This window comes from Rhipicephalus microplus, chromosome 6 (genome assembly GCF_043290135.1).
Source record: "Rhipicephalus microplus isolate Deutch F79 chromosome 6, USDA_Rmic, whole genome shotgun sequence".
Classification (NCBI taxonomy): Eukaryota; Metazoa; Arthropoda; class Arachnida; order Ixodida; family Ixodidae; genus Rhipicephalus; species Rhipicephalus microplus.
The window spans coordinates 159,553,013-159,567,850 of NC_134705.1; the positions used below are offsets into that span (position 1 = coordinate 159,553,013).

The 14,838-nt window shown below is 43.7% G+C and overlaps 1 protein-coding gene across 2 annotated transcripts in view; it reads right to left on the reverse strand.

The window, feature by feature from the left end:
* The window catches only part of LOC119167246 (papilin), a 213,790-nt gene that overhangs the window by 43,097 nt on the left and 155,855 nt on the right, over positions 1 to 14,838 (reverse strand). For both annotated transcript variants that reach the window (XM_037418696.2, XM_037418695.2), the window contains exons 15-23: positions 13,984 to 14,166; positions 11,453 to 11,594; positions 10,378 to 10,558; positions 8,625 to 9,608; positions 7,869 to 8,039; positions 5,568 to 5,945; positions 3,975 to 4,251; positions 3,264 to 3,397; positions 1,330 to 1,574 (exon numbers count right to left, since the gene is read on the reverse strand). In XM_037418696.2, the coding sequence (XP_037274593.2) occupies positions 1,330 to 1,574; positions 3,264 to 3,397; positions 3,975 to 4,251; positions 5,568 to 5,945; positions 7,869 to 8,039; positions 8,625 to 9,608; positions 10,378 to 10,558; positions 11,453 to 11,594; positions 13,984 to 14,166 (2,695 nt within the window). The remainder of the gene's footprint in view (positions 1 to 1,329; positions 1,575 to 3,263; positions 3,398 to 3,974; positions 4,252 to 5,567; positions 5,946 to 7,868; positions 8,040 to 8,624; positions 9,609 to 10,377; positions 10,559 to 11,452; positions 11,595 to 13,983; positions 14,167 to 14,838) is intronic.

Consider the following 14,838-nt stretch of genomic DNA (forward strand, 5'->3'; position numbering starts at 1 on the left):
TTACAATCGAGGGCGCGGTAGAATCGAGTAAATATGGTACAGTATTCTGGTTTTACCTAGGCACCATCACAGGGCTATTATTGCATGTTGAAAAACATAAGCATGTATGTACACATATACTCACATTGCTTGTCCTTCCCAAAGAAGCAATGAAAAAAAAACCACCACTAATTATTATGTAATGCCTTCACTTGCTTAAAAATAAATGCTTGCATAAAACATTATTGGCAAGTAAATCCTTTGGTATTCTGAATGTTTTTATTAGAGACATGAAAAGTTTTAAAATGCACGAAGAAGTTCAGACACTACCTATTTGAATGATAATTTGGGGTTGAACCCTCGACATTCGAACTGCGATTACATGAACAGCCTGCAATTTCCCCCAATAACTTAATAAACAGGTCTGCAATTAATCACAGAGCTCCTGTGTCATATATGGCCTCATTATAACGAGAAATCACCAATATACCCATGCACTGTAACGAGGACACTTTATAGAATAAACCATAGGCGTGCACACGGTTACATATTAGGAAGCGTGAGGTGGCAAAGTATCATCACAGTGCTCTCTCCCCCCATCGTTAGTCAGCTCCAAAGGACACCTCGCTTCACAATAAATGAAAAAAATTTAAATGAAGCAATGACGTTCTTCTCATAATGGTTTGCCTTGGGTCCCTGACTTTCATGTAGAAAAGACAGGAAGGAAGCAAACAGTTTTTGGAATTCAACATCGGTGGCGTTGGGCTGCAATTACTATCCTCAAACTTCAATATAACGAAGTTGCATCTTACAAAAAAATAGGTTTGTTATATCCAAAAATTAATTATAAAGGTTACTCCTAACAGTGTATCTATTGCAAGACCATTTTTCATTTACTTTGTCATAACCGATATTTCATTATATCCATGTTCGTTGTATTGAGGTTTTAGTGTATCTTCAAAAACATGTGAGGAAAAAAATTGAGCAAATGTATGGGGCGGAACTTGCACAACCCCTCCCCTGCACCTTTAATGCACGCCTATAGAATGGATGTTTAACCAGGGGAGTTCAACCGCTTTGTCAGGGGATAGTTTGTCAAGGCACCAAAGCACTTAACAGACATACTGGAAGGCCTTCAGAACTACTATGAAGGCAGTAAAGACATGCATTTGTTTTATTTTTGTCTTTTAGAGTTACATGACTTTTAGGACTACTTCACGCTTTTTGGAGACAGTGAAAAATCGTGCAATGGCTAAGTGCGTACTGTTTTTGTGCATACTTATCAGCATCACCGCATGTGCACACACCACATCTGAGCAGCATCACAAACGCGATCAAAGTGGAGCTTACTGGCGCTGACATTCCTGGCGGGAACGACCATCGTTGTATCGGGGCAACCCTCGAACTTGCGACCTCTGGCAGCAGTGACCCCATCGGGGCAGCAGCCGTATGCAGTCATGGCGCACGTGCAGCCGTCGTACTCGGGTCCTCGAGCCGGAGTTCGCCCATCGGGGCAACAGCCGTGCGGATAGTGGTGGCACGTGCAGCCCGTCAGACTGGGGCCCGTAGCTGCCGTACGGCCATCAGGACAACAGCTGGACGAATGCACACATCACCTGATTAGCTCGTTAATTTGTCCACATACATCTTTAAGCATCCCAGTGTAGCCCACTATCGAGAATGGGTGTGTTAAAATCAGAATCGATTATGACATTGTTAAAAGAACGAGTTGGTATACTTGAAGGCAGCTATGATGTAAACTAAGTGACTAATTAGTTAGCTCATTACTTTGCTCATTCACACCTGAAAAGATCTCATTGTAGCACACTATGAAAAGTGGTTGTTAATACCAAATTCAATTGCACCCAGACCTCAATACAACAAACACGGATATAAGGAAATGTAGGTTATAACAAAGTAAATGAAGAATGATCTTGAAATGAATAGTGTTAGAAATAAAATTAATACTGAACTTTCGATTGTAACAAACTTATTTTCTTGCAAGATGCAGCTTTGTTCTGTGGAGGCTTGAGTGTATGACATTGTTGCAAGAATGCGTCAGCATACCTAATGGCAGGTATGATGAAAACCAGATCCTCAACACTGATAATGTACTATATTAGTGATATTAATACCACAGTGCCCACATTTTATCATAAGAACACACTCAAGGCAAGCATGCAAAGCCATACAGAGCTTTGACGGGCCACCTAAATAACCATACCGCATAATGCAGCAAGCATAATGACTTCAAAATCTTATCTTAAATCTCTTTCATTCCTCTTTCTAAACTTTTTCTTATCTTTTTTTTTTGTTGCCAACAAGTGCATTTAGCAGAGCGATGAAATCAGGGCAGTTAGTGACGGTTTATGGTTTCTTGTTTCACTGCGAATGCTGAGACTACAGGACAGGTGGTGTGCACCTGTCCTGCAGTCCCTGTATCGTCCTCGTCTCATCATTTGCAGCAGAAGAAACCATAAACTTATAAGTAAACCTTATATTAAACTAAATCACATTACCATTAGTATCTAAATGTTTCATGCCTTCTTTGTTCACCAAGAAATTTTTTTACTGACCTGCTATACACTTATGTACACCCACGAGTTAAAGTATACAGACCCATGGAGTAGGTGCCGAAACTGCCATCTATTGGCGAGTTGCCTGCTGTTGGGAGTACCGTTCAGGCTGAATTCGCCAGAACAATGCCCTCGACAGACCATGCCACTTCAAGCTGATTTATTGCCATTTTATTAATTTAATTTTTCACATACACTCAAACCTCATTATAGTAGACTCTCAGTAAACGGAAATCTGTTGAAGAGAAGTACTGCTTAAACGGAACTATTGCACCTGCAATGCTTTGTTTCGCGCTTGTATCTTGCACCCATGCTTACCTTTTAGTAAACGGAACTCCTATTAAATGGAACATATTTCCCCGGTCCCTTCAGGTTCTGTTTACTGAGAGTCTACTGAATAACGAAGTTGCACATTGCACGAAAACAACTCTGTTACATACTAAAATTTGTTATAAAGGTATATTCCCAACACTGTATCTACTGAAAGAGTATTCTTTATTTACTTCATTATAACTGGTATTTTGTTGTATCTGGGTTTGCTATACCGAGATTTGAGTGTACTAAAATTCTGAAAAATGTTTGAATATTTGCGCACATCTAATTGTTCCTCTAAATCTTCAGTCAGCATCATGGTGTGTGGCTTACATTTGTACCTCCTCTGCTTAAGCAACCAAGCGAGTCACGTTTTTTCGCCTAGACAAGACGCACCCATAGACCAGATTCTGGCACTCGCAGCCGCGGCCGTCCGGTCCTTGAGCAGCAGTGATTTGGTCGGGGCAGCAGCCGTACGGCATCGCCGTGCACGGACAACCACCGAAGGCAGGCCCACGAGCCGGCGTTTGCTAGGGTCAAAGGAGAAGACCATTAACGTACTGAGAATTCTTTTGCGAGAGACAGTGAAACTGCAAGTTACTATGGCAAAGGGCATGACAGCAGCTTAAATGTTTGCTCAGTAACACGAGAAACCACAGAGCGTACACGCATGATCATCCACACACAAGAGACTGCACACAAGGGAGTGCGATGGCAGTTCTGATAGCGTGTAGATCGCTTGCGACATACAAGTACTAGACACATGATATTAATGCAAGGATAGGCATGAAGTATAGATGACAATTATTACTGAGCCAGAGCAGCAAACGAAATGCACCCCTTCTTTGTGGCGTGAAAAGAGCACTCAAAAGGCACCTTCTCGCCCTGTCTCTGCACGGGTGAAGCACGAAAGCTGCGTCTGCCTGATGTTATCACTCTGAGTTGGCGCCATTACTCTTAAACCGAAAGCCAATAATAAGTATTTTGTCTAAAACGAAATGAAAAATAATGTTTCGATCGCTCTTTTGTTTCGGTTACAAATATCCTTTCTTTTATTTTTCGGTTTCCGCTCCATTCCACATGACGAGAAGCCTGTCGTTCACTCACTCGGTCTGGGCAGCAGCCATAGGGCATAGTCTCGCAACCGCAACCGGCAAGGTTAGGTCCACGAGCCGGAGTACGCCTGTCCAGGCAGCACCCAAACTCCATGATCTGGCACGGACAGCCTTGCAGGTTGGGGCCCTCAGCAGGAGTGACGTCGTCGGGACAGCAACCGTAAAGCAGGCGCGAACAGATGCATCCTTCAAAGTTTGGACCACCGGCCGGCGTGTGCTTGTCTTGGCAGCAGCCGTACGGATAGTTGTGGCAGGTGCAGCCGTAGTACCTGGCAGTAGGAGTGGCAGGAGAAGAACGTCAGGCTTCAGAGGCTCCAGTCTTGAAAACTGAATGACTGCTAGAGGCAGCTGTAAGTGTGGGTGTTCATTACGGTGAGAGACTACAGTCAGTCAGTTTTATTTTTCCGATGCAAGAATTTTACATTGATTGCTTCCACATCACCATCATGATGTAGTTATTTCAGAGTCACTAACTTCTTTTTTTTTTTTCATTGTCTTCTATGTCTCGAACCTCAAGCTAAAGTTTGGAAAACAAAAAAAAAAAAGAGCAATCAAGATCAGGCAAATTACTTTGTGTGTCACAAGTAAATGAAAACAAGGGTCAACAAAAGCAGAAAGAAAATGTATTGTCCATAACGTCATGCAAATGTAGAAACCACAAAATGGTGAATTAATGTGTATAAGACACTGGATATCCGCTCTAAATTGCTTTGAACGTCCTCTGCGAACATATGATGTCTGCCTGGGGTGCTAGTTAAATTTATTTACTGTAACAGGAACTTCCCTAAGGCACATTGCTTTGTGTACCATTTACGATCACTGCTTTTTGTTTTTATACAAACCAAAACAAGCTAGGACTTTCTTAAAAGAACCCCGTCACCAAAACTGAAACATGGACATGTTTTTGTTCTTTCATTTCTCTGTGTATGTTGGCACTTCTGATCAATAATTATTTGTGAACATTGCCTTTAAGAAACTTTAAATTGGTTTTAAAGTAAGTGTGAGAGCCTGTCTAAGTTGGCAGCACCTCGGGGCTTCGCCACTGGTATGACGCAGGTCAAGACCTTGTGAAATGTTCGAGTAAAGCGAGTACTGACGTACCCCAAATAGCACCAGACAAGGACTACTGTTCGTCACCCCTCGCGCTCTGTTGTCAGGCTACTCTAAATGTGGTTTTGGCTGTTAACACCACAAATGCTTTTCCTCTTTCTGATGAGACACGCTCTTAGCAGTCTAGTGAATGCTTAACAAGCTTAACTCGTACAAAAGCACACAAATTGTTCCATTCTTTACCGTAAGGGGGGGCCCTGATTTGAAAACTGCACTTTCTACGTCACCAAAGCACACGAGAACTTGGGTGCTCCCCCTACTGCGGTAAATCAGTGGTTTCCTATGAGTTTAGGCGAGCATTTCTCAGTGACGTTAAAATTGGTCGAAATTATTTATGTTAGCATAAATCATATGATACATCAGTACATTTATGGCAAAAATTTTGGTATTATCAGACATAAAGCAACAAATTGCAGTAAAAAAATTGCAGACAACAATTTCGCTCTAGAGCCTGGGACTCTGATTTCAATGATACCTCGGCCCACTAGCAGTGGCAATCCCATCGGGGCAACAGCCGTGTGGTGTCGTGTGGCAGCTGCAACCAGCCCGATCAGGTCCCTGCGCCTCCGTTTTGTTGTCAGAACAGCAGCCAAATTCGGTGTGGAAGCAACAGCCCTCGCCATCGGGGCCGAGGACAAAGGAAGTGTTGTCTGCGCAGCAGCCATACAACGATTCACTGCAGTTGTCGCAACCCTCGAAGCCGATGCCTGATGCCGGAACCTGTCCGTCGGGACAGCAGCCGAACTGGGTCTTTTCGCAGCCCACAGCGCAGCCAGCAAAGTGTTCGCCTTCCGCAGCTTGTATTCCGTCGGGGCAGCAGCCAAAGGTGGTGTTTGTGCAGTTGGTCTCGTAGCTACATGTGAAAAAAAGAGCGGTCAAGGTTTTCTGCTACTATTTGCGCAGAAGGCTGCTCAATATGTCATACTAAATTTCCTCGTTACAACACATTCCACACAACAAGAGCGACACATGAACACATACAGAGGTAATGCAGTCTGCAAGTTTAATGTTTATGCTGCGTCAGGTACACTAACTCAATGGCATTTCATGAGAAGTTTTGCGACTTTCTTGTGCCTTTAAGGTGATCCCTGCCACCTGCAGATAAGCTTTTGTAACTGTGTCAACTGGCCCGTAAAACAAGTTCAGCTTGAGATCTGGCTTAACTTCCTCAATGCCACGAACTTAAAACTTTCTGATGATGCTGTTTGCACGTCTCACAGTTGATCATTATACGCATTTTTGTCAGTGACAACACCTAACCTTTTTTTTTCTTACTGCGAAAGCTGTTATTATATCACAACAGGAATCACGTGCGGTGCCATAGTTTTCCGCCGCCGGTGTTCGTAACCAATATCACACGAAATAAGAAAAAATAAACTCAAATTAAAAACATCAAGAACATGTAGTGACATAGTGGGATTCAAACTCGGATCCACTGCGTGCAAGCCCAGTATTCTACCGCTGAGCCACGCCGGTGCTTGGGGCTCAATTGCAAACCTGCCTAAGGCAGGCTTGATGTCGGAAAAGGAATTGCGTTAATTTGAGTAATAAAGCATTTTAGAACAGCAAAATAACAACCAGGCATCACACAACGCGAATCGCATAACTAGTAGGACGTCCAATGCTTCAACACATTGGAACAGCTTGTTCTTCATCACCTATTAACTGTGGCACATACCCACTTTAGGTGTTATTCTTCATCGTGGTCAGCCACTGAATGCAACACAAAATTCATTACAAGTGTTTAGCAGATACTACGCTTCACCAAAGAATGACGAAGGATAGCATAGTGAATCCTGGCCTACTACACAAAAATTATGATTATATATGGCATAGTGGGTACCCCACAAGTGTGCTTCTAGCATTTAGCCAGAGTGTTCAGAAAAGACACTGAAAGGCTGCTTTTTATGCTATTACTGCGACTGTGCTGCATGTTCTGCGCACGCCTGGCGATTTTTTTCTGCGTGCTTCTATGAGAACATGTGTGACATCTGTTTTTACACATTTGTTTTAAGATCCAACCCTACTGGAATGAATGTGGCATAGCCAGTGACTGAACCCTCGACCTTGCAATCTCAGTAACAATCTATCATACATGTGGTGAGTTTACTCAGAGGCAGTGTTTAGATGCTTTGCGCCACACAAAGAGCTGCACTGCAAAGTGCAAGAACAAACAGGCGTAATCTCAGCCATCTGGGTTAATTTATGTTACTATACTGCCACATAAATTCACTTACATGCATAGAAAGGTTGGCTTTCTGGTTCTCTCCCGTGTCTACACAGGTACTGTTCCGGTATTTGATCCATCAAAGACGTTTCAAGGTTTCATAATCTGCCCAATTATGCACTCACTTCAGGTTTATTTTACCACTGCTGATGCAACATTTTATTGCTTTATTTCAATAAGCCCTACCTCTGGTGCTACTCGTGCATAGTAGTACTAGAGGTGTTTTCTCAAAACTGCGTCATTGAGCAACCCATCTGAGCATGTATTAAAACTCTAGGCATTGATGGCCTTCCCAGACATTCATTGTGCAACAAAAAAGTCATCGTAACTCCTTCACAATATGTGCGAGCAACAATAGTGTGATCGCTGCTTCTTTTCCAATTCGCGGACATCTATCATGCTTGCCAGTGTCACTGAGTCGACTGCCGTCTTTGTAGCCACACGTTCAACAAACAAAGCGTTGAACCTCGTCGTCACTGGATTTCCACAATGCATGACAGTGAGACAACTGCACCTTAGGCATATGTGGAGTGAAATGGACTTGCGCACCCTTCACAGCCTTCAAAGTTGGGTCCCACTGCTGCGGTGACATCATCAGGGCAGCATCCAAAGGTTGTGTTGGCACATATCACACAGCCCTCGAAGTCAGGGCCCGCGGCCGGCGATTTCTTGTCAGGACAGCAACCGAAAGCATAGTGCTCACAGGTGCATCCTTCGAAGCTGGGTCAAGCACGCAACAACACTTTATGTTAGCATTCTGCTATCACCTTCTAGTTCATCAGAAAATGCTATGAGATACAAAAGATTTCAACTAATTCAATATTTTCTACGCTCATTCTTATGACGTTGTGCACATAGCTGCAGTCATTCCAACATATTTCTTCATATATTTCATGGTAGTGGCACACTTGCGAGTAAAAAAGGCTAATGGCTCAACTTATTATGTCTTAATAACGAACAGTTAGACTGAGAGATCAATGTAAGCTATACATAACAGTAACACGCCATTTGTGGGGATGACTGTGCAGCTAAGTTGGGCTAGTAGCCACTGCAAGCACACCAAACAATCGAATGACTTAGCCACATCTCTATCAGTAACAGGCTCTGATTTCAATGTTCCTAACAGAAACCTGTATCATAGATGTACACAGGCAGACAGGAAAACAAACAATTCAATATACGTAAAATTAAATGACTGCCAGTGCATCTCACTACCAACTGAATGATGCTGATTGAAGCAACAAGATAGAGAATTTCAGATCACAAAAGAGAAATCATCAAGGCCAACACCAGTATCATACATACTCGGGACCAAGTGCGACAGTGACGTTGTCAGGACAACACCCATGCACTGTCTCGTTGCAGATGCAGCCGTCGGCCGTTGCCGCCGTGACATTGTCGCGGCAGCAGCCAAACTCTGTAACCACACAGCAACCCTCGCCGTTGGGTCCTAGGGCAAAGGTCACATTGTCGTCGCAGCACCCATGCATCGACTCTGAGCAATTCCCGCAGCCCTCGAAGTCGGGTCCCTTGGCTGGCGTGACCTTGTCATGACAGCAGCCATACTTGGTGCCCTCGCAGCCCTCCGCACAACCTTCGAACGCCTCTCCCTTCGCGGCACTGACGCCGTCAGGACAGCAACCAAACGTGGTGTTCCTACAGTCGTCACACCCTTCGAGACCCACACCGCTCGCTGGCGTTTTGCCATCCGGACAGCAGCCGTACAGCGTATTCTCACAGTCCGTCGGTTCGGTCCCACTTCCTTCGATCTCATCTTCACAGCCGAGCCCGTCTGTACCCAGGGCGGCAGTAATTCCGTCTGCGCAGCAACCGTACGTTGACAGAGAGCAGTTGGCGATTGGCGTGACCTGGAAGAAGGGTGGACAGCCTTCGTTGTTTGGTCCCTGGGCCATTGAAAAGCCATCTGGACAGCAGCCATGCATTGAGCCCTGGCAGGGTTCTTCCGTGCCCGACCCCTCGATGCAGTTTAGCCCACCGGGACCGTCTGCTGCCGTCATATTGTCGGGACAGCAGCCGAACTGGGAGTCGGCACAGGGTACAAACGCAGGCGTCGTGGTTTCGACACAGTTGGTTTTGTTCACGTCTTCGGCCGCAGTGATGCCATCTGGACAGCAGCCCCATTCAGCAGCTGCGCAATTGGAAACGGGGGTCACGTTGGTCGTGGCCAAGAGACAACCCTCATTGTCGGGGCCCTCAGCCGGTGTCTCGCCGTCAGGACAGCAGCCGAACTGCGTGCCATTGCAGAGCGACAGCTGCTGACAACCCTTCCTGGAAGTGGAGGTGTGCACAAAATAGGTTTATAAGGGTGCACCGCACCGTTTCATTGGAAGAGTCATCGAGATGAATTGAGACAAACAAACAAATGAACTATAGCTTTATCTTTGCATTTGTGCAGTGTATATGCAAATGAAAGTTTAGGTTGACTTTTTTTTCATATCGTGGCACATTTGTTGTAACTCCTGTACTAATGCTTCATTATTTATAGATGTTATACCATATGTGTTTGTTAAATAATTGATTGGATACACAGCTTACTTTTAGTTATTTTAAAGTCTTAGTTACAACACTTGAAACCAATTTATACTAGTGTATGAATTTATTATGTGCATGCTTCCTTCTAAAATACCCATAGAAATTGGCATTTATGTCTGAAATGAAACAAATAAATATGTGGGACCCCCTGCCTTATTATAGCAACTCTTCACTGATTGTGTTTGGTATGCCTACTGTATTCTTTATTTCTCAATTAGCACCTCAGTTTAAGCATGACATTTTATTGACCTTTATTTTAAATAAAGCTTTTGTCCAAGATCATGTGTATCCTATACAACTCTTAAATTGAACGAATCCTTCCCCTTTATATGTATAGGCTTTGACTTTTTTATAGGCGTTTCATAGCATTCGAGCCAAAGCTCAACTTCTGATTGGCTGTGAGTGAATTCGGGCATACTTTTTTTGAAAAAAACATGTCACTACATGCAAGTGCCAGACAGAGAGAGAGAGATGGCAGAGAAGCCACAAAGACAAGTCCGCTCACCTGAATGGCCCAAAGGCCGGGGTCACACCATCCAAGCAGCAACCAAACTCGGTCGCCTTGCAGCCACCTTCGACGACGGCGGCCTTGGGGCACCCAGCATAGTTTGGACCAGCGGGTGTCATGCCGTCAGGACAGCAGCCGTGCTTAGATTCCTTGCAGCCTCCCAGAGGAATAATTTCATCTAGGAAAAGGTATGTCTTGCATTAGCATTGATACAAGTCTGGTGAAAGGATGTTACTACGCTGGTGCAGGACTGTGAATGTGCAATGTCTGTTTCAGAGAGCTCCAACACGCTTTCACCAACAGCATCTTACATATGACTTATGGTCAGTGCATGTGCATTTCTTCTAAACAGAAGGAGAACGGTTGAAGAGATCACTTTCTTGGTTAGACACAACTAAATAAAACCAACAAAAAATAAAGCCAAAAAAGGAATAGAGGACATTGCTTGCAGTCTTTCTTTAACTGTAGAAGCAGTTATGATGTGGATCACCTGAGCACCCTATCCACTACACCACGACAGAACATGATGTGAATGTAAAAGAAAAATTAGAAGTAGCGAAAAAGAAAACTTGTTGCTAGAATGAGCTAGACCTAGAACCTTCAAATAATGCATCCGATGCTCTACCAATTAAGCTGTGACAGCTTGTCATCCTACTGTCCAATTAACTTGGTATATCTATGCATTTAAACTTGAGACTCTTTAGTCAGTGCTGCTCGCAGCCATCACAGCAGGGTACGAAACACTCATTAGTTGAGAAGTGGCATCAAGTAGCACATGACATTTTTACAAAGGCATCAAGCCTACCAGACTGACGCCTTCAGATCAAGTCTGCCGGAACAATACCTTCTAGGAATGAACAAAAAAAGAGTTTGTTTTCTTCGATAGACACAATCTATTAAAACAAACAGACAATAAAGTCAAGGCAGGTGCACACAAACAACATTGCTTGCAATTTCTTCACTAACTACAGTGTAGCAATTATTACATAAGTCATTTTCAAGCCAGAAAACACCCTGTGAATTTGTATTAGTCCATGAGGAGGCAGAAGTCCCAGTGAACCTTGAATCGTACCTTCATCACAAGCATCCATGTTGCACGACTCGGTGTCGAACGGCTTCTTGCCGAAGTCACAGTTCTTCGGCGCAGCTGGTTTCCCGTCCACATGGCAGATGACGGTTCTTTTGCGCTGGCCGCCTCCACAGGGCGTCGAGCACTGCGAAGGGTGCCCGTTGCTTGCCATGAGTCAGACTTTCCTCAGACGTCACAATCAGCACAAATATACATTGTTTCGTGGTCTTTCAGAATCACTCATGGCTACCCTGTATGCCAGTGCACTTGTACACGATGTGCCATTCAGCTATGTTGTATGGAAAGGCATTGGCAAAGGACATAGCCAAATGCACTTGCATACGAAATAGCCATAGCCTACAGCTGTCATATTCAAGTGCAGTTGCATACGACGTAGCCATATACACTTGCATTCAGTGTATGCCAGTGCATCATTTAAACAGGGATGTGCCCCTTGCCCTTTTATATCACTGCTCAAGAATCAAGTCTGAAAGAACACTCGTCTCAACAACTGCAACGTCTATTCTATGCTATATAAATATGATTATGTTGAAAACGCACTTTAACAGCCCAAACATTCATTTCGTGAGAGAGCAGAATGAAACAGAAGCTGAAGGTCACGCAAGAAACTTTGGATTAAATGAAGCCATCTTCCATCTATCTTGCCACCAAGCACTATCATCTCGGCTGTTGAAAGCGGAGAGTTCCAACTTTTCATTTCGATTCTTTTCTCTTACAATGGCTGCACAGAAAAACCACAAACGAGAAATCTGGGGCGGTCTGGTGACTTTTACAATCCACACGACACTGCTATTGGTTTACAAGGATGTTTACAGGTGCCTTTCTATTGGCTGTCGCTCTGACAACTGCTTACATCTCTACAAACGAAGCGCCTCTCTGCTGGGTTTTTCTATCATGACTTTGCCTATCACTGCCTTTGTGAGGGAGATAAACTAAGCGTGGCAAGGAATAAACTAAAAAATTGTCACTCACTAAAAAAGAGAGAAAGAAAGAAAAAAGAAAGAAAGAAAAGAAAAGTGTTTCCAAGAAGCCATGGAAAGCAAAGTACAAGTCTTTTCAGCTTCTTACAGAAGAAAAGAGAGGATGATTATTATTGTAACGATTCAACAATTAAACGATTCAATGATCACACCAAATCAAACGGGTCCTCATTGTGTAGTTCATTCCTCACCATGCAGCAAGACTTTTGCACCCAACTAAATCAACATATCCTTTTTTTTTTTTCAATAGAGTTCCTCCTACAAAACAACAGAAAAGCCTCCATTCAACAAAAAAAAAAAAAAAAATTTGCTTGGCACAACACACCAGTGACATCATGAGCAACCTAATGAGAACTTAAGCTGAAAGCAGTAAAACATCCGTGTCTGTTCATCTTTCTGCACCTACACAGCCAAAGCTGCATATGACAAAACCACATATTATGGAAGTATTATGTATATAAAAAAGTTATTAAATTCTCTTGAATATATTTTTCATATATGAAAATTTTTCTTTATATCACTTTTTTTCACTTTATTTCTCTTTTTATCACTGATATCACTGTCCTTACCCTCTTGAGATTGGATATCTCTGGACTTGACTGATTTACTGTGATTCCATTATCACTAAAGGCACTTTCGCTGTGTGTTCTGGTATTGCATAGTGTACGCAACAGACAAAGGGGCTAGTAAAATAGCCAACTAGCAAGGCAAACTGGTAATGCATGTTTAGAGGAACATGAACAGTGTGAAAGGGACTTTGAAATGGTTTCGACCATTTCGTACAAACACATTGGGCCGCAGAAAAAGTCCTAAGGGTACAGACCGATTCGAGCTATGCATAAACTGAGTAGTAATTTATTACAATGCTTTAAATCTGCGCATCGCTGCAGGTTACTACGGCTTTGCCAGACCAATTTTCAACCACTCATTCACAGACCGACATGCTCTGGTAATTTGACAACACCCAGGCTTTCCATCCAATTGGCTGTAGAATGCGCGAAAGGAAGATCGACTGATAGGAAGGCAGCACCTGTCAGAGAAGATATCGACCACTCCGCAATCTTTGCCTCTGTTGCCAGATGGTGCGCGTGCCGTCGGTCACACTGGGTGATTGCCTCCGAGATTGCGCACAATCAGTCGGTGTGCGATCTCGGGGCTCTAGTAGACTGGCTAAAGTTCAAATCGTCGAATGCGCTCATGAGAGCCCTGCGATCACCAGCAGTGCGAGCGTGTCTTTCGAGCTGAGAAGGCAGGGGTGAGAAGTTCGGTATGGTATAATGTACCGTAGTGGCGTTGGTACACGACGTGTATTTAAACTTGTGGTGCAAATGGTTTGATAAGGCTCTAGCCTAAATGCTGAAGAAACTTTAAAAAACTGTTTCGGGGTCCCTTGAACAATGACCACAAACGACCATAGACAAAAATGTCAACCTTACACTACATTTCTTGTCTTGCCTTTGTCGTACAATGGCCTTCGTTGATCATGCTATTCACTTTCTAAGACCACGTAGGAGGCTCTGACGGTACACATACCCGGTTCCAGGGAGCAGCGACCCAAGTGCCGTTGCAGACAGCATCAACGATGCACTCCTTGGTTGACTCAAGTAGATCCTCCTGGTTGCAGTGGTCATCTGTCACGTTAACGATGCTCCCGTCGATAGCGGTGCCGCAAAACACCTTGCGGGTCTGCATGCCCTTCCCACACTCAGTGGAACACTGCGAAGGATGTCGAATGTTCCAAACTGATTCAACTCGAATAAAGTTACAGAACAGTAGCAATGAGAGTGGCACGAGGCCAGTTATGCAGAAAGCCAGGAATTTATAGAAGTTAAATCATTAAAGGCCATAAGGCTAGTTAAAAAATCTGCGTAGAATGCACGCACATTTGGTAGTGTTCCAGAGAGACGCGTGATAAAATAAATCAGGGTGCAGCTACATTTCTCGTTATGTCATCAAAGATCAGATCTTCCATCTATTTAGGTTCAGCGGCGCGAAAGTCAAGAAATGATCCCCAACTCTCGGTCTGCCTATGAATAAGGAAGCAGGTGTTCTCGTGAAACAAAATAAAGCACTTTTCAGGTTTTCAGAGAAGTCAACCAAGCAGTCCAACAAAATTAAAGTAGGATGTGTCGGTACAGATACACGCTTTCAAGAAACAAAACAATATAAAAAAATGTGGGGACATAGTAAGTATAAACAAGGCTATCGCCAACATTATAATCTGCAAAGATGAATTTTCTCGTGTTGCATACTTGCACCGAAAGTAAGCAGACAACCCCACAGATAGAACAGGTGCCGAGTTGTTAGCTTTTGCTGTCAGGTTTCCTATTGTCAGCTTGGTTTTTCATGTAACCATGTTTCTCCCACTGTCTCGGCTCAGTGTATACA